General features: G+C 38.2%; 1 protein-coding gene across 1 annotated transcript in view; it reads right to left on the bottom strand.

Moving 5' to 3' along the window:
* Positions 1–2,577: 2,577 nt before the first annotated feature.
* Positions 2,578–18,685, bottom strand: part of CGRRF1 (cell growth regulator with ring finger domain 1) — a 43,335-nt gene continuing 27,227 nt past the window's right edge. Inside the window, exons 3-6 of the mRNA XM_007102481.3 lie at positions 16,224–16,401; positions 15,922–16,069; positions 9,790–9,897; positions 2,578–9,564 (exon numbers count right to left, since the gene is read on the bottom strand). Coding sequence (XP_007102543.1) covers positions 9,244–9,564; positions 9,790–9,897; positions 15,922–16,069; positions 16,224–16,401 — 755 coding nt within the window. The 3' untranslated portion in view covers positions 2,578–9,243. The remainder of the gene's footprint in view (positions 9,565–9,789; positions 9,898–15,921; positions 16,070–16,223; positions 16,402–18,685) is intronic.

The following is an 18,685-nucleotide window of genomic DNA, read 5'->3' as shown; positions in this document are numbered from 1 at the left end:
TTTCACAGCCTGCAGGTTCATAGTTCCCATTGTTTTTGGTGTCTGCCCCCAGTGGCTAAGGTTGGTTCAGTGGGTTGTGTAGGCTTCCTGGTGGAGGGGACTGGTGCCTGTGTTCTGGTGGATGAGGCTGGATCTTGTCTTTCTAGTGGGCAGGACCATGTCTGGTGGTGTGTTTTGGGGTGTCTGTGACCATAGTATGGTTTCAGGCAGCCTCTCTGCTAGTGGGTGGGGTTGTGTTCCTGTCTTGCTAGTTGTTTGGCATAGGGTGTCCAGCACTGTAGCTTGCTGGTCGTTGAGTGGAGCTGGGTCTTAGTGTTGAGATGGAGATCTCTGGGAGAGCTTTCACCATTTGCTATTACATGGAGCCGGGAGGTCTCTGGTGGACCAATATCCTGAACTTGGCTCTCTCACCTCAGAGGCACAGGCTGACACCTGGCCGTGCACCAAGACCCTGTAATCCACACGGCTTAGAAGAAAAGGGAGAAAACAAACAAATAAATTAATTAATTAATAAAATAAAATAAAATAAAAGTTATTAAAAAATAATTATTAAAAATTAAAAGGTAATAAAAAAGATAAAAGAAAGAACGAAAGAATAAAGCGAGCAACCAAACTAAAAATCAAGTCCACCAATGATAACGGTGCTAAAAACTACACTAAAACAAACAAACAAACAAAAACGGACAGACAGAACCCTATGACAAATGGTAAAAGCAAAGCTGTACAAACAAAATCACAAAAAGAAGCATACACATACACACTCACAAAAAGAGAAAAAGGAAAAAAATATATTTATCTATATATAAAAAAAAGAGGAAGAGAGCAACCAAATCAATAAACAAATCTACCAATGATAATAAACTCTAATTACTAAACTAAGATAAACATAAAGCCAGTAACAAATTTGATGCAGAAAGCAAACCCCAAGTCTACAGTTGCTCCCAAAGTCCACCGCCTCAATTTTGGGATGATTCGTTGTCTATTCAGGTATTCCACAGATGCAGGGTACATCAGGTTGATTGTGGGGATTTAATCCGCTGCTCCTTGGGCTGCTGGGAGAAATTTCCCTTTCTCTTCTTTGTTCGCACAGCTCCTGGTGTTCAGCTTTGGATTTGGCCCCATCTCTGCATGTAGGTCGCCTGAGGGTGTCTGTTCCCCACTCAGACAGGACGGGCTTAAAGGAGCAGCTGATTCGGGCGCTCTGGCTCACTCAGGCTGGGGAGAGGGAGGGGCATGGATGCGGGACGAGCCCGCGGCGGCAGAGGCCGGCGTGACGTTGCACCAGCCTGAGACGCGCCATGTGTTCTCCCGGGGAAGTTGTCCCTGGATCACGGGACCCTGGCAGTGGCGGGCTGCACAGGCTCCCGGGAGGGGAGGTGTGGAGGGTGACCTGTGCTCGCACACAGGCTTCTTGGTGGCTGCAGCAGCAGCCTTAGCATTTCATGCCTGTCTCTGGTGTCCGTGCTGATAGCCACGGCTCGCGCCAGTCTCTGGGGCTCGTTTAGGCAGTGCTCTGAATCCCCTCTCCTCGCGCACCCGGAAACAATGGTCTCTGGCCTCTTAGGCGGGTGCAGACTTTTTCCCAGACTACCCCCTGGTTAGCTGTGGTGCACTAGCCCCCTTCAGGCTGTGTTCACACAGCCAACCCCAGTCCTCTCCCTGCATTCCAACCGAAGCCCGACCCTCAGCTCCCAGCCCCCGCCCTTCCCGGCGGGTGAGCAGACAAGCCTCTCGGGCTGGTGAGTGCTGGTCAGCACCGATCCTCTGTGCGGGAATCTCTCCGCTTTGCCCTCCACACCCTGTTACTGTGCCCTCCTCCGTGGCTCTGAAGCTTCCCCCTCCGCCACCCACAGTCTCCGCCCGTGAAGGGGCTTCTAGTGTGTGGGAACCTTTCTTCCTTCACAGCTCCCTCCCACTGCTGCAGGTCCCATCCCTATTCTTTTGTCTCTGTTTTTTCTTTTTTCTTTTGCCCTACCCAGGTACGTGGGGAGTTTCTTGCCTTTTGGGAAGTCTGAGGTCTTCTGCCAGTGTTCAGTGTGTTTTGTAGAAGTTGTTCCACATGTAGATCTATTTCTGATGTATTTGTGGGGAGGAAGGTGATCTCCATGTCTTACTCCTTCGCCATCTTGAAGGTCTCCCTGTGCCCAGGCTTTTGACAAGGCTTTTTTCCTCAACCCTCAGGGCTCAGCTCAATTGTAGGCTCTTCAGAGAGACCTCCACAGACACCATCCTATCTAGTTACCTGCTAACTAGCTTTTTTTCTTCAGAGTATGCAGCATAAGCAGTATCATCTTATTTTTTTATTTACTATTTATTGTTAGTCTCCTCCATTCATCCAAGTGAGTTCCATGAGCACAAAGATCTCACATGCCTTGTTCATCCTCCACCTCTAGCACCAAGCACAGCAGCTGATCCATATTAAGACCTTCTAAGTATTTGTTGAATGAATGGATGGTGTTCTGGGGCTACAAACATGAATAAGACAGAGTCTTACCAGTTTTCCTGACTCACTTTACCCAAGCCAGAAGCCTAAGAGCTATCCTGGAGTCCTCCTCTCCATGATCCAATTTGATGAAGTCCTTTGGTCCTTATTGTTTCTCAGCTGGATTACTGTAATAGTATCTTGATCCTGATTTTTCCACATTTAGTCTTCCCCACATTTCAAACTCCAGACCATCTTCCAAACTTATATATTTATTTATAAGTGATTGGCATGTTTTCCAGCTAATCCAAGATTAGTAAAATGTGATTTCTCATGCATATAAAAATAAACATGAGTTCCAATATTTTCGCCACATTCCACTTTGTAGACTGCTACATTCAAAGCACCTCCAATACTGACATTTCCAAAATGCATATCTGATTGTATTGCTCTGTTTTAAATTACTGCAGCAATTCTTCAGTACCTTTAAGATTTCATTGTATGAATTATATCCTTTGTTTTGTTAATATGGTGTAGCACATTGATAGATGTGCATCTGTTGAACCATCCTTGCATCCCTGGAAAAATTCCACTTGATCATGGTGTATGATTCTTTTAATGTATTGTTGAATTTGGTTTGCTAATATTTTGTTGAGGATTTACACATGTAAAAGAATGAAGTTGAACCCCCTTCCTCACACCATATACAACATTTAACTCAAAACTGACTATAGACCTAAATGACAAAACCCTTAGAAAAAACATAAGAGTAAATCTTTGTGACCTTGAGTTAGGCAAAGCCTTCTTACGCATGACAACAAAAGTGCAGTAACCGAAGAAAAAATAGGTAAGTTGGACTTCTTCAATATTAAAAACTTTTATGCTTCAAAGGCACCACCAAGAAAGTGAAAAGATAGCCCGCAGAATGGGAGCAAATATTTGTAAATCATGTATCTGCTAAAGGCTTTGTATCTAGCATACAAACACAAATCAATAACAAAAAGTCAACTCAATTTTAAAATGGGCCAAAGATCTGAATAAATATACAAATGGCTAATAAGCACATGAAAAGATGCTCAACATCATTAGCCATTAGGCAAGTGCAAATTAAAACCACAGTTACACTGTAGAATGGTAGTTGCCAGGGACTGGGGTGAGGGGGAAATAGGGAGTTGTTATTTAATGAGAGTAGAGTTTCAGTTTTGCAAGATGAAAAATTCTGGAGATCTATTGTGCGACAATGTTATGTACTTAACGCTACTAAACTATACATTTTTAAAGGGTTAGGATGGTAAATTTTATGTTATGTATTTTTTACCCAGTTAAAAAATGTTGGTACCACTTCATACCCACTAGGATGGCAATAATAAAAAACATAATAACAAGTGTTGGTGAGGATGTGGGAAAACTGGAACACTATACATTGCTGGTAAGAATGTAAAATGGTGCAGCTGCTTTGAAAACAGTTGGGAAGTTCCTCAAAATGTTCATTGTAGAATTTTGATATGAACCAACACTTCCACTTGTAGGTATATACCTAAGATTAATTAAAACATGTCCATATGAAAACTTGTAGCCAATGTCCACAGCAGCATTTTTCATAATAGCCAAAAAGTGAAAAAAATCTAAATGTCCGTAAACTGATGAATGGATAAACACAGTGTGGTATATCTATGCAATGGAATATTATTTGGCAATAAAAAGAAATAAAATACTGATTTATGCTATAACATGGATGAACCTTAAACACATTATGCTAAGTAATGTTCTGTGGCCAGTCACAAAAGGCCACATATTGTGTGTGATTCCATTTGTGATTCTACATGTGATTCCATTCCATGTAATGTCCAGGACAGGCAAATCTATACTATAAAGAAAGTAAATCGGTGTTTGCGTAGGGTTGGGGAAACATGGCAGGGAGTGGGGGTGATGGCTAATGCACACAGGGCTTTTCGTGTGGGTAATCAAAATGTTCAAAAATTGACTGTAGGGGTGGTTGGAAAGCTTTGTGAGTACATTAAACCCTTGAATGGGGGAATTGTATTGATATGGTATTTAAACTATATCTCTATTAAGCTGTTAAAAAGAAAAAAAGGCAAAAACAAAAAAGGCCATGCAGCTTTTGCCTTGTTCACTAAAAACACTTACTCTTGGAATCCTGAGCCCCCATTTAAGAAATGACTATCCTGAGGCCACCTGGCTGTGACAAAGTCCAAGCCACATGGAGAGGCCACAAGTTGTCCTAGCTTGGCCCATCTTTCAAGTCATCACAGACCAGTCACCAAATACGTAAATGAAGAGCCTTCAGATGATTTTAGTCCTCTGGACTTTGAGTCACTTTAGTCATTTGGGTCTTCCCAACTAAGTTCCCAGACAGGCCATCCCTGCTATATCCTGTCCCAATACCTGACTACACAATCTGTGAGTATAATAAAATGGTGATGGTTTTATACAACTCCATTTTGGGATGGTTTGTAAAGCCCACGCTTCTGGTTTTCCTCCTACCTCACCATCTACTTCTCAGTGTACTTGTTCCTCCCAATCTCCCTGAATGCTGGAGTATCCCCTCAGTCCATGGACCACTTCTATTCCTGTGCTCATGTCGTCGGTGATCTCATGCAGACTCATGGCTTTAAATGCCATGCTGATGACATGGCATCAAGAAAACATGAAATCTATCAGCCAGATCTTTCCCCTGAACTTCAGAGTACTATATTCACCTGCTTATTTGAGATCCCTACTTGGATTTCCAACTGGCATCCAAAATGGAACAAAAAAATTGCTCTTTTCCTCCAAACCTGCCTTTTCCCAATTGTTTACATCTCAGTAAATTGCACCTCTCAGACTTGCAGTAGTTAAGGTGTCTTTGTCTAAATATACATAGCTCACTTCCTGGCCTTCTAAAGGTCTCTATTATGCTGGTGAGGCCTTCCTTGACCATCGTATTTGAAGTAGAATCCTCACTTCCATCCTTCACGTTCCCGACTCATTCACGCCAGCTTTGATTTTCTCCAGAGCACTTAATCTCCACCTGATATATGATACTGCTTACTAATTTGTCTCCCTCTCTACTAGAATGTAAGGCCTATGAAGGCATGGGTTTTTGCCTATTTTTTTTTACTGCCATATTCTCATGCCTAATGTCTTTGGCACTCGGTAATTTTTCAATTACTGAATGAATAATTAAATGAGTTCAGGGAGCAAACAGAGATGAGATCAATAACACAAGCAGTGTTGGCCTCAGAAGTATCAATGTATATATAATATACCTCCTCTTTTGAGGAAGAGAGAAAAGAATGTCTACTGGCTTTGAACATCTAAACAAAGTAGTAACGGTAATACCTGTCACACATAGAGCTTACTATATGCTATGCCCAGGTCTAAGCACTTCACATATATTAACTGGTATAAAACTCAACAGCCTATAGTTAGGTTCTATTATCACTATTTTTCTAGATGAGGAAACTGATTAGAGTGCGTGAGGTTAAATAATTTGTCCAAGGGACAAGTGGCAGAGCTGGGAAAAAACCCAAGATATATGACTTTGGGGGTCTATCATCTTCACCTACCTTTTGAAGGTTCTTTTCTGAAAGTGAGACAGCAGTGGTGGGGTACAAAACTTGACAAGAGTGGAAGAGAAATAGCTATTGGGAGTTCGGTAGGGGGTCCATTAGAAAAACAATAAAAGGATTGTTGAGCAGCAGTGAAGACCTGGAAGCAACTAAGCAGAGAGACTTCATGGTGGACTCCATAAATTGGTTAGACCACTTGACCTTCTGCGGTAACAGCAGGAAAGAAACATAGTTGAGGTAAGCCAAGCGTGTGGGCTGCTGGGGCAGGTAGAGTGGAGAGGCCAAGAGAGCAAGCCAACATGGTAACACATTTGAAACAGTTGCGCCAGCAACCCAGGAGCAAGTTCATGAATTAATAGAATAGACTCAGGGACCCAGGAACTAGAGGTCATGATGACAAGAGAGAAACGATTCAGGAGAAATATAATATAGGGAGATACGAAAAGAGAGGGGAATTCAGTGTTCAAAATCTAGGTAATGGAGTTAGGGAATTATCCAGTGGAATAAGGGCCATCTGAGGCAGGATTGAGTAGAAGAGGCTGAAATCACCTCCACCGACCCTTCCTAAACCCCAGATTACCTATATTGATGCTACAAATTCCCACAAGCCAAGACAAAATTTCATTCCACAATTAATGAGAAGGCTTAAAAAGTACAATAGTCCCAGTGGGAGATAATTCACGATTATCTGTGATGTGATGAGATGATCTGTGTTGTGTCCTTAAGCAACAGTTTTTAAGTTCCTCCCCTAGAGCTGGTTTCGACATTAAGAACCCTCATAGGTACCAAGTTGGGAAGAAAGGGTCACTGAAGGAGGAGGTGGCTACTCACCTATCAGTTCTGCTTAATGTATCCCTGGTTGAGATTTTTGGAAAGTACCAACTACTCTACATAAAGCAAATGTTTTATCTAATGATCCATAAAATAAATAAAATAAAATGCTTTTGTAGATGTTCTCACAAGATGTCCCTTATTCACTGCTATTGGCAAATTCTGCCATAAGCCTCTATGAGACACTGTACTTGTTTTTACTTGATTACTTACCAAATTCCTCATATTTATTACTACTGAGGTCAGGAAAAACAATTCCTTTAGTTGCAGCAAGGGGAGCTAAGGGCAAATCATCTTTAAGAGTTATGAAAAATAATGGGTGAATGGATAAACAAAATGTGGTATATACATATAATGGAATATTATTCGGTCTTAAAAAGGCAGGAAATTCTGATAGATGCTGCAACACAAAGGAACCTTGAAAACATTATACTCAGTGAAATAAGCCAGAAACAAAAGGACAAGTATTGTATGATTCCATGTATATGAAGTACCTAGAATAGTCAAATTCACAGAGACAGAAAGTAGAATGGTGGTTGCCCAGGGGCTGAAGGGAGGGGTAATGGGAAGTTACTGTTTGATGGGTATAGAGTTTCAGTCTGGGATGATGGAAAAATTCTGAAGACGGATACTGGTGGTGGTCACATAAAAATGTGAAAGTAATTAATGCCACCAAATTGTATACTTAAGAATGGTTAAAATGGTAAATTTTATGTTATGTATATTTTACTACAAATAAAAATTATGAAAAATGGAATGAGATTGCAGGTGGAAGCTATCTCAGATGAGAAAGCAACCATGTATCTAGGACAGTTTAGGTACAAACAGATCTGTAAAGGGAAGCAGGATGGACAGGATGGGCAAAATGATCCCTGAGTATTCCCCCAACTGACCTACGAAGTGAATTTCCCAGATGAACTGCTATACAGCTAGCCAACTGCAGCAGGGACTGTAGCTTTTGACCACCCTGCTTCCACGGATAGAATTAGAACAGGGCCCTAGGAATTACTAAGATAGGTATGTGCTTCTAATAAGGCATCAATGCTTCTGTTAGGGACAAATACTTTGAGGTCAGCAGCCTTGTCTGATTCTTGGTAGCCCAGACTCCCAAAAGGTATCTGGCCCCTAGAAGGTATTTATTACATAGCTATTGAACATAGATGAAATTTGATTTGGTTTATAAAATGGAGAATAGGTAATGTCTTTTTGAGAGTGCTATATTTGATGGGAATGAAATAATATTACGTAAACACACTGATACAAAGATAAGGTATTATTCTTAATACAAACAGGACAAATGAGGCTTGGAAATCTCCCTGCATGTCACAGTTTATTTGCCATAATCTAATTTCTTAGTGAGTTAAAGGTAATTTCCACTGAAGAAACAGGAAGCTCTGATTTACTTTTTTCTTCTTAGTCATCTTGGGAAAAGTGGGGAATGGGGCTTTTTTGACTATCATGTTACTCAACTCTTAAGAGGATGTAACAAGGGATGAACAAAGTGATTTACTATTAAGAAGGACATGGGGTTTACTTAGAATAAAAAACACCCTAGGAAAAAAAGAGTCACTTGTTTCTTTTAGTGATTTTTCTGGCTCTAAACCCCTTCAGTTTTGGATGGGTTCGTGTGCAGGAGGAACTCTAAGGTAAGGCATTGAGAGCCTCGCGGATCTTCCCTGGCAGGTCACATCCAGCTACTCTAATCATATTGGACAATACATTTAATTATCCAATAAATTTTATTATCCATGTTTTATATATCTGCTTCCTATAAGTGAGTATCATTTAAGTCTATGATACACTGAGAACAGTCAGGAATTGTTTCTTGCATTTATGATTTAAGAAGCTATATTTAAAAATTAAGACTTGTGTTTATGTGACTATAATTATAAGGAAAATTAGAAACCGAACAGCTGGATATTTATAAAAACAGATATTTCAGGAAAGGATTTAAAGTTAGTTAGAAGCCCTTTCCAACTCTTTTGTAAACCAGCGAACATACAATTATTTTAAGAAGGATTTCATTTTTACCCAACTGCATTCTAGATTTTGTCAAAGGAAAAACATTCAGAAATCTTAAGACTTTTACTTCCTCGAATTTTAGATGGATTGCTTTTCAGAATTTTTCTAATCAACATTACGTGAAATCCTCTAGCTGATAAAAGGACAAATGTTTACATTCTTCTCAAGAGGTTGAATGAATTTTTATGCATTGACCCAGAATGGGATTCCAGTATTTGCCATACTGAACAGCAAGGAATAATTAATTTTCACCATCCATGTACCATACAAATATGAAGTCAAAATAGAATTTTCATTGACAGTTAACACTGCAGATTCCATGTTATGATTAATTCCAAGAACACAAGAACACTGCATCTTCAGTAGGAAGTGTACTTCTCAGTTGTAACAACATCCTCAGAGACTTTTCAGTTTGTCTTTACCTTGCTCTCTTTGACTGCAAAGTGCAAAAGATTCCCGAACAAACTGCCTGCACATTGGGCACTGCTGAAAATACTTAACACAGCCATCACACAAGCACGTGTGTCTACATGGCAAGAGCACCCAGTTCACAGTCCCATTCTGGCAAACCACGCAGTCCTTGCTATTCTCTTCTGGAGGCTCCATTTCACTTTCAGATAGTCCAGCCTTTTCCAGCAAACTTCGGTCTGTGTTTTTTTCCTCTGGAGAGGAACTGCTGGAGGGAGTGGAATTATTATTTGCCGACATGAAAAGTTGCTGAAAATCAAAGAAACAAATGTAAAGATATTACAAATGACAATTACGCTTCAAATCTGGGGGTCATAAGACGTGCTAAAAATTTATGAGCTAGCAAATCCAATACCAAATAATAGCTAACTTCTATGATAACTAACTGAAAAATATTATCTCTTTATAGATAGTCATTCTTTGAAACTCTGCAAACAAAAAGACAGAGGATAAAGACTAGAGGGTACAACTTACCTTAAGATCATGAAATTGACCTTGAGCCAGGAGTAAATATTGATATAATATTCTACAGGAGAGTTTATAAGTCTTATCAGGAATATGAATTACTGACACCATGGAAATCTAAGATAAAAATTGAACAAGTCAGTACATACCTCCTTACATTATTTCACAGATATGTGAAAAATACTTCTCAAATAAAAATAAGAAGTTGATAAATTAGAAAACTTACAATAAGTTCCTTAAACACAGTCACAAAAGAGGACCCAGTTACATATTTTTGCCAGAATTATTTTATTTATACTCAAATTTACAAATTCAATGTCATCTCAACAAAAATAGCAATTAGTTTTTATACAGCTATATAAGTTGACCAGAATTTTCATATGGAAAAATAAAACATAAGAACAGCTAGGAAAGGGGCTTCCCTGGTGGCACAGTGGTTAAGAATCCTCCTGCTAATGCGGGGGACACGGGTTCGAGCCCTGGTCGAGGAAGATCTCACATGCCACAGAGCAGCTAAGCCTGTGAGCCACAACTACTGAGCCCGTGAGCCACAACTACTGAGCCTGCGCTCTAGAGCCCATGAGCCACAACTACTGAGCCTGCACAGCACAACTACTGCAGCCCATGCGCCTAGAGACTGTGCTCCGCAACAAGAGAAGCCACCGCGATGAAAAGCCCGCACACCGCAACGAAGAGTAGCCCCCGCTCGTTTCAACTAGAGAAAGCCCACGTGCAGCAACGAAGACCCAACGCAGCCAAAAATGAATAAATAACATAAATAAATTAAAAAAAAAAAGAATAGCTAGGGAAATATTGAAAAGAAAGTTATGAGAGGGACTAAGCTGAGTCAGATATTAAAGCATACTACAAAGCCTCTAAAATTAAACCAGTGTGGTACTGGCACATGAATAGACAGATGGATGGAACAGAATAAACAGTCCAGAAACAGACATAACTATATATACAAATATGACAAAGGTAGCATCTCAAGTCACTAAACAAAGAGAGCCTTCTTAATAATAAAAAGTATTGGGGCAACTGGATAGCTGTTTGGAAAAATATAAAATTAGATGCATTCCTCATTCCATACATAAGAATAAACTCCAAAAGCATAAGAGATCTAATTGTGAAAAATAAAACTATACAAGTACTAGGAAAAACATGTGAATTTCTTTATAGTTTCAGTGTAGAGAAAAAGACTTACGAACTATGACCCAAACCCAGAGGCAGATAAATTTGACAAACCTAACTATATAAAAATATAAAATTTGCATGACAAAAAATATGCATGACAAAAAACACTATATAAGTAAAGTCAAAAGACATATGACAAGCTGAAATATATATTCACAATGTATATCACAGACTAGGGGTTAATATCTCTAATTTATAAACAACTTTTAAAAATTGAAGAAAAAGTGAATAAAAATCCTATAGAGAAATGGGCAAAAGACATGAACAGATAATATACAAAAAGATAAAAACATGGTCCTTAGCCATATTAAAAGATGTTCAATTTCACTCACAATATGATAAATGCAAATTAAAACTTGACTGAGATATAATTTCTTTCTCATCAGGTTAACAAAAATTGAAAAGCTTGTCAGTACACTCTATGGAGAAATCATCACTCTCATACACTGCTGGTGGAAATGTGTTAAAAAATAAAAAATACAACTCCAAAGGTACAATTCCAATGGAGGGGAATTTGGCAGTATGCAGCAGAAAGAAATGTATTTACTTAGCCTTCAACCACATAGCCTCAACGATGTTAAAATACGGACACACAGGTTATTCAGTGCAAGATTATCTGTTATTGCAGAATACTGGAAACTACCTGAATGTCCAACCACAGGAGACTGGCTGAATAACTGTCATACATGGATACCCTACATACAATAAAGTGCTAGGCAGCTATAAGTGAAAAAAGCAAGAACATGTATAGTATATATAGGGTGCTACCTTTTGTGTAAGAAAGAAGGAAAAATAAGAAGAAATAGAAAGATATCTGTATTTTCTTATCATTACAATAAGAAACATAGGAAGGATAAACCAGAAAACAATGAACTTGATTATATGTACAAGAATTGGGATGTATGAGAATGGGGGTAAGGGATGAAAGCAACATCTGAGTATACCACTTTATATAGTTTTCTGACTTTTGAGAGAACTAATCTGAGTAATTTATGGACACAGTTTTTGACTATAAATCCTCAGTTTGGGGCAGGAAATAAGGAAAGGGCAGTTTGAGGACCAAAATAATCATATTCAGTAATGAATTATAAACCACTGGGGGAAAAAGGAATTCATGAAGCCCTGAGGATAACAAATAGATAAACAAAGAGGTAAATCGGAGGACTCTTGCTTGTAATAGAATGCTGAGGGCTGACTGGAGGGCTGGAGTTGGAAAATAATCATTTTGCAACCATCATGGTAAAGATGAAATCTGGTAAGAATCATTAATGGATATTAAATCCAGGGGGAAATTTTACTAAAGAACAGGATATTTGTATGGTCTTAAAGTGCTTCCCCACACACTGCTTATTACTTGCAAGGGAGGGGAAAAAAAGGAAACAGTGGAAAATTGGATAACACCTTGACTGAGAGATCAAAATTTACATCACCAATGAAGGAAAAGAACCTCTCATTCGTCTATAGGCGATGCCCTGAAATACATACATCATCACCTGCGTGGTACACTGGCTGAGAATGCTCAATTCTAATCTAATCATGATGAAACATCAGACAAAATGAGAAATGTTCTATTTTACAAAAACAGTGTGTGCATGTGATTCTAGTCTTCAAAAATGCTAATGTCATAAAAGACAAAAGAAAGGCTATGGAAATGTTTCAGATTAAAGGAGGTTAAAGATACATGACAAATACAACAGCTGACTCTAGACTAGAATCTGTACTGGAGGGGAAAACATGTTGCAAAGAATACTGTTAGACAGATTGACAAATTGGAATATATATTATAATAGATTAGATAAAATATTATACCAATGTTAGATTTATAAAGTAGATAACCATATTGAAGTTATACAAGAGAATATCCCTATTATTAGGAAATACACACTGAAGTATTTGGGTGTAACAAATCATCATGTATACAACTTATTCTCAATTCACTAAAAAATATATATACACATACACCCATAAATATATATGTGGGCAAATAGTGAAAATGGTGCAAATGTTAACAATTAACAATAGGAGATCAGGGTAAAGGGTATATGGATGTTCTTCTACTTATTTATTTTTGCAAGTTTTTGAAATTATGTCCATAAAGAAAGTTAAAAAACAACAACAACACTATTATGGTTGTAAACGTACAATATCCTTTATAGCCTCATAAGGATTTATTAATTTGGCAGTGACTTCAGAGGCTAAAATTTTAACACTAAATCAAAACGACAGGATTGGTAAAAGATAGTAATGTTATCACCTACTACTAACAATCCTGCCATTTAATTTAACATTAAAAGCCTCTGAAGCTACTATCATGCTAGTTATGAATATATATATAGTTGTAGATTTACATTTGATATGGAAAAGATGTTTAAAACATACTATTAAATGAAAGCAGATCCCAAAATAGTATGGATAATTTGATCCCATTTTTGTTTCAAAATTACATACATAAAGGTCTAGAAAGATACAAATATTCACAGTGGTTATCTTTGGATGATAGAATACAGGTGATTTTCCTTTTTTCCCTTTTGGCTTATCTAGATTTTCTACTTCTATTTCCTGCCACAAACATGTATCATTTGAGTAGTACAGAAAACAAACTAGTATAATTTAGTAAAAATGAAAAAAAAAATTTAAGTCAAGATCTTGCAGTGACAATCCCTACTTTCCTTATCTACCTAAAACAACAGACTGGTTCCTAACTACACAATCTGAATGTAATTTATTACTGTTACAATAGGAGTGAGAGAGTTAAAAAATTTCTTTTTTAGATTTAGAATTTCGGACCCCAGATAAAATACTTAAAAACCAAATGCCCAATTTGCTTTTAAAATTAAGAACAGAGAACATTCATACAAAATATACTAATATGCTTTAGTGCCAGTGTTAGGCCCCACCTGAGAGATAAGAGAGATAAGAGAAGCAAGGATTAACAGGAAAAAAAGAAGGGAACCTACTGATAAGAACAGAAGATACAGAGAAGGACCCAGGCAGGGAGGTGTATACAAAGGACCTGAGAGCCAGGTACTTTGTCTGCCCTGTGGGAATAAGCCTCCCCCAACCACAGCTGGGCCAGTAGACTTCATTCCAGTTGCATCAGGGACCTGAGAGCAAATCTTTCCCTGTTTAGAATGCCACTGAACTGTACAATGAAAAGTGGTTAAAATGGTCACCTTTATATGTATTTTACACCTCCCAACACCAAACACACACACACACACTCTCTCTCTCTGTCTCTCTCTCTCTCTCTCTCTCACACACACACACACACACACACACACACACACACACACACACACACATATTCCTTCTCTGTTTAGATTGAGGAGGAAAGTTAGAAAATAAGGAAGAGTCTGAGTACTCAAGTTGACAAAGAGCACCAGCAGTGAGAGGGAAAGGAACCACAGGGGAAGCTGAGAGGAAGGTGACAGATCTGACCCTTTCTGTTTCTAATGAAAGGAAAGAAGTAGGGGAGCTTAGAAGAGATGGGGGACACAGTGGTGAGAGAAGGGCTATCTTGCCCAGGTAGGCAGAGTGAAGGACGGAAAGGCTGGACATATCAAACACCAACTTAATAGGTCTTATTTATCTTCAGTTGAAAAGAGTGGGAGGGCCAAAGGAAGGGAGGGGGAGACAACCAGAAGAGCTCTCCTATGGACTATTCAGGAGCTTGGCTGTGAGGCTCTATGTGGCTCACTAACATTGCTTGGTATGACTTTTTTTTTTACTTATCAAATTTACTGAGCACCTATTGTGTTTCAGGCACTCTGTTAGGTTCTGGAAATGCACTGCTGTTAGTATGACTTTTATTTGGAAAAAACAAACTGACTTCAGCTCAACGGAACTTCAATTTGATAAAATTAACCCCGCTCCCCAAAAAACTACAGAGGCATAACTTATTGAGCAGGGTCCAGATCTCCCAATTAGGGTGTGCACCTTCCAAAGCTCAATGTGTGCTGGTTTTGGTGAGATACTCCTGTTAAAAACAAAGCATACTGCCACAGGACTACAAAGGCTCAGAATCAAGCCCTGGTTCCATCTCTTATTTCCTGAATTCCTGGGAGTTTTCTTTAGTCTCTTTCAGTGTTTATAAGACAGATGCCCTAACACACAAAGTTGTTGGAAGGAATAAATATGTTAATGGTAGCGAATATACTTTGTATATTACAAAGTGTCATAAAAATGTTACCATATCTTTATTCATCAACATATCTATTTCATGCACTTCAGAAAAGTAGTAAATTGTGTATAAAGCCATTCTTATCATGATAGGATTTCACCAAAAGTTTATTTCATGGACAAGCTTCTACCATACTTATAGGAATGTCAGGCTCAGGACCTTTTAGATCTCTAACATGCTTTTATTTATCTTCCTAATTGGGATAAACTACCAGACTAAAGAAATAATTAGCACATAATGAGAAAAGGAGATTACAATAATTACTGAAAATATAGGGACCAAACACATATAAGATGTAGGTGCAGCAGGGGCTATGATGGAAACAAGATGACTGCAAAAGCATGCAAAGAAAAGAGTGTATACTGTCTTAAAATCAAGCCCTTCAGATCATTACAATGCTTATTTATTCAGTGCTAAAAATGCTAGGAATAAACGTGCTTCCTAACAGACCTTTTTCTATGTGGCAAAAATGACAGAATATAGGATGATGAAATTAATGTAATTCAACTCTATCTTTCATTTTCTAAATAAAATCATATTCTCACAATCCATATGGAAAAAAACAAGTCATTCTCTGAAGGAGCATTACACATATAAAACGCATACAAGTGTACTTCCCATGTATTCATTTTCCAGAAAAAATGTGTCCAGGCCAAATGTATATCCTCAGAAATTAAAATAAACCTTTTTCTATTTCACCAAATAATTAAGACCCATCATCCAAATCACTTAAAAGTTAATGTTTCCAGAATTTTAAAATTACTTACAATATCATAAATTTCTCGGTTATCTTCATCAGCTAGGGTCAACAGCGCTACCAATGGATAGCGAGATCTGGGCACTGTACCAAAGTCTTCAATTTTATTATCTTTTGGTAACTGGCAATATATTTCTTCTTTGCTGTCCTTTTTAATACTTTTTGAAGATGTAAAGATAAATTGCCACTATAAGCAAAAATACAACAATATACCAAAGGGGTAAGTAATAACTTAGCAACACTATTTTATCCATAAAAAGTCTAATGTCTAAAATTTTCATGTGCTAATGTATATATCAGATAAAAGGATACAAATACTGCTCTTGATAGAGATATTCACTATACAGAGCATCTTCTAATGCTTGAGGAGTGTTTATTCGGAAGCAATAAAAGTGCTTCTGCAGAGCTTCATATAATTTTTGAACACTGCACCCCCAGTAGCAAGTAAGGAGGCTATCTTCAAGGCAATCTGTTGTCAAAGTTATGCCAGCTGTGGAAAACAAACGAGACAAAGAGAAGAAAATTACCTAATGCTATTTCTACTACAATTATACACAGCCGGTAACAAAAGCTTCCTTTTGGATGCTGGCCAGGCTGACAGCAGTTAAATGAACTCATTAAAGGGTATGTGCCTATAAATGAAGGAAATGGTCTCTAAAACAAAAGATATAAAAACTTCAATGTCTACACAATTTTGAAGCGCTGTCAGTAAACTCTAATTTACATTATTTTATGTTTATTCTTGGAAGTTATAAAGATTTTTTTGATGACTTCAAGACTCTTCCCACATAAATTTAAAAAACTGAAATACAGTTCACTATTGATAACCTACCACTCTAATAGTGTATATAATCCTAACTACAAGAAGTAATAGAGCTGTCTCTAAAAGTGGATGCATACAATCCATGCGGTCCAGAAGACAGTGGAGTAGGAAAAATATTAAAAAGAAATTGAGCCTTACTAACATTAACATACTCATTGACAACACTGATATACTCTTGTCACACAGTTAATGTCCCATGTAATATGCAAAATATCCTAAGGAAAGAGTGGAGATTCTAAAACATGGAGGGTTTAATAGTGATGCCCTCATTCATTTGTTTGCTTTCAGCATAATAAAATATATTACAATTTAAGTAAACCTGATTAAGTGGATATATAAGTTATAAGTGGACATTCAAATTATCTTATATAGTTTTGCCTATTTACCTAACACTTACATAGGACTTACTATGTGCCACCTATATGATTTTTTCCCTTGCTCATTGCAGTTGTAGCAATATTAAGTTCAAGGGCAGCAGCATCCAATGTCTCACACTGCTGGCAGTGCAAGCTGCAACATCTAGTGCTCAGTGGCCATGGCATACTTACCAGAGCAAAAGGGCATGGTTTTGGTCATTGTTCCTGGCTGAACAGCCTTGGTCTCTGATTCTGGCTCTCCAAACCTACTGGCAATTCTGTAAGCTACTCAATGTCCTTGGAGTCATTTCTGTTGTTTGCAAATAGGAATTTTTATTGATACATTATGTATTTTTTAAAAGATGATCAAGAGTATGAGTTGGAAGGAGATACACAAACACAAGCAGATGCTCTACAGCAGGGGTCCCCAACCCCGGGCCGCGGACCGGTAGCGGTCCGCCGTAGCCTGTTAGGAACCAGGCCGCACAGCTGGAGATGAGTAGCAGGCGAGAGACAGAAGCTTCATCTGCCGCTCGCCATCGCTCGCATTACCGCCTGACCCACCCTCCCCACCACCCTGCCCCGTGGAAAAACTGTCTTCCATGAAACAGGTCCCTGGTGCCAAAAAGGTTGGGGACCGCTGCTCTACAGGACACCAAAAATTGAGCTTTTCACTTTTCTTCTCACTATTCAGTAGTATGTACACAGAGTGTCAGATTCTGAACATGTACAGTAGCAGCAACATAGAGCAATTTCTAATCATTCTTAAGCAAAAATCTTAATTGGCAGGAATTTCACAGGTAATTGGAACAGAATTTGATTTCAAATTTTTAAATAATGCCCAACATCAGGTATTAATTCAAGAATGGAAAATTTAGTTAGCTATTTTTCTTGATTAACTATTGAATAGCTGAAGAAGAACACTCTATTAATACAAATTTTATATATATATGTATATGTATACATATATATTAAAATCACACATACTTTCCTCTATGTCACTAAAGAACCACAAAACATGAGGCAAGGAAAAAAAGTTGGAAGTAGATAGGACAGGAAAAAATATAAAAGGCATATTAAAAAAGTAGAAAAAGAAAAAAAAAGGAACCCAGAAAATGAATTCTTAATATTATTGTATTACCGGCAAAAATGCAAAAAAAAAAAGTGAAAAGATCTATGTTTAGAGCACTAGTTATATCAAAATACTGGAACCCACCCAAATATCTATCAATAAGGGATTAAATGAATAAAATATGGAATACTTTATTTTTTTTAACATCTTTATTGGAGAATGACTGCTTTACAATGGTGTGTTAGTTTCTGCTTTATAACAAAGTGAATCAGCTATACATATACATATATCCCCATATATCCTCCCTCTTGCATCTCCCCCCACCCTCCCTATCCCACCCTTCTAGGTGGTCACAAAGCACCGAGCTGATCTCCCTGTGCTATGTGGCTGCTTCCCACTAGCTATCTATTTTACATTTGGTAGAGTATATCTGTCCATGCCACTCTCTCACTTCGTCCCAGCTTACCCTTCCCCCTGCCCGTGTCCTCAAGTCCATTCTCTACGTCTGCGTTTTTATTCCTGT

The sequence above is a fragment of the Physeter macrocephalus genome, chromosome 11, assembly GCF_002837175.3.
Source record: "Physeter macrocephalus isolate SW-GA chromosome 11, ASM283717v5, whole genome shotgun sequence".
NCBI classification, from domain to species: Eukaryota; Metazoa; Chordata; class Mammalia; order Artiodactyla; family Physeteridae; genus Physeter; species Physeter macrocephalus.
Note: the sequence above shows the minus strand (reverse complement) of the source record. Positions and strands in the feature narration are given on the sequence as shown.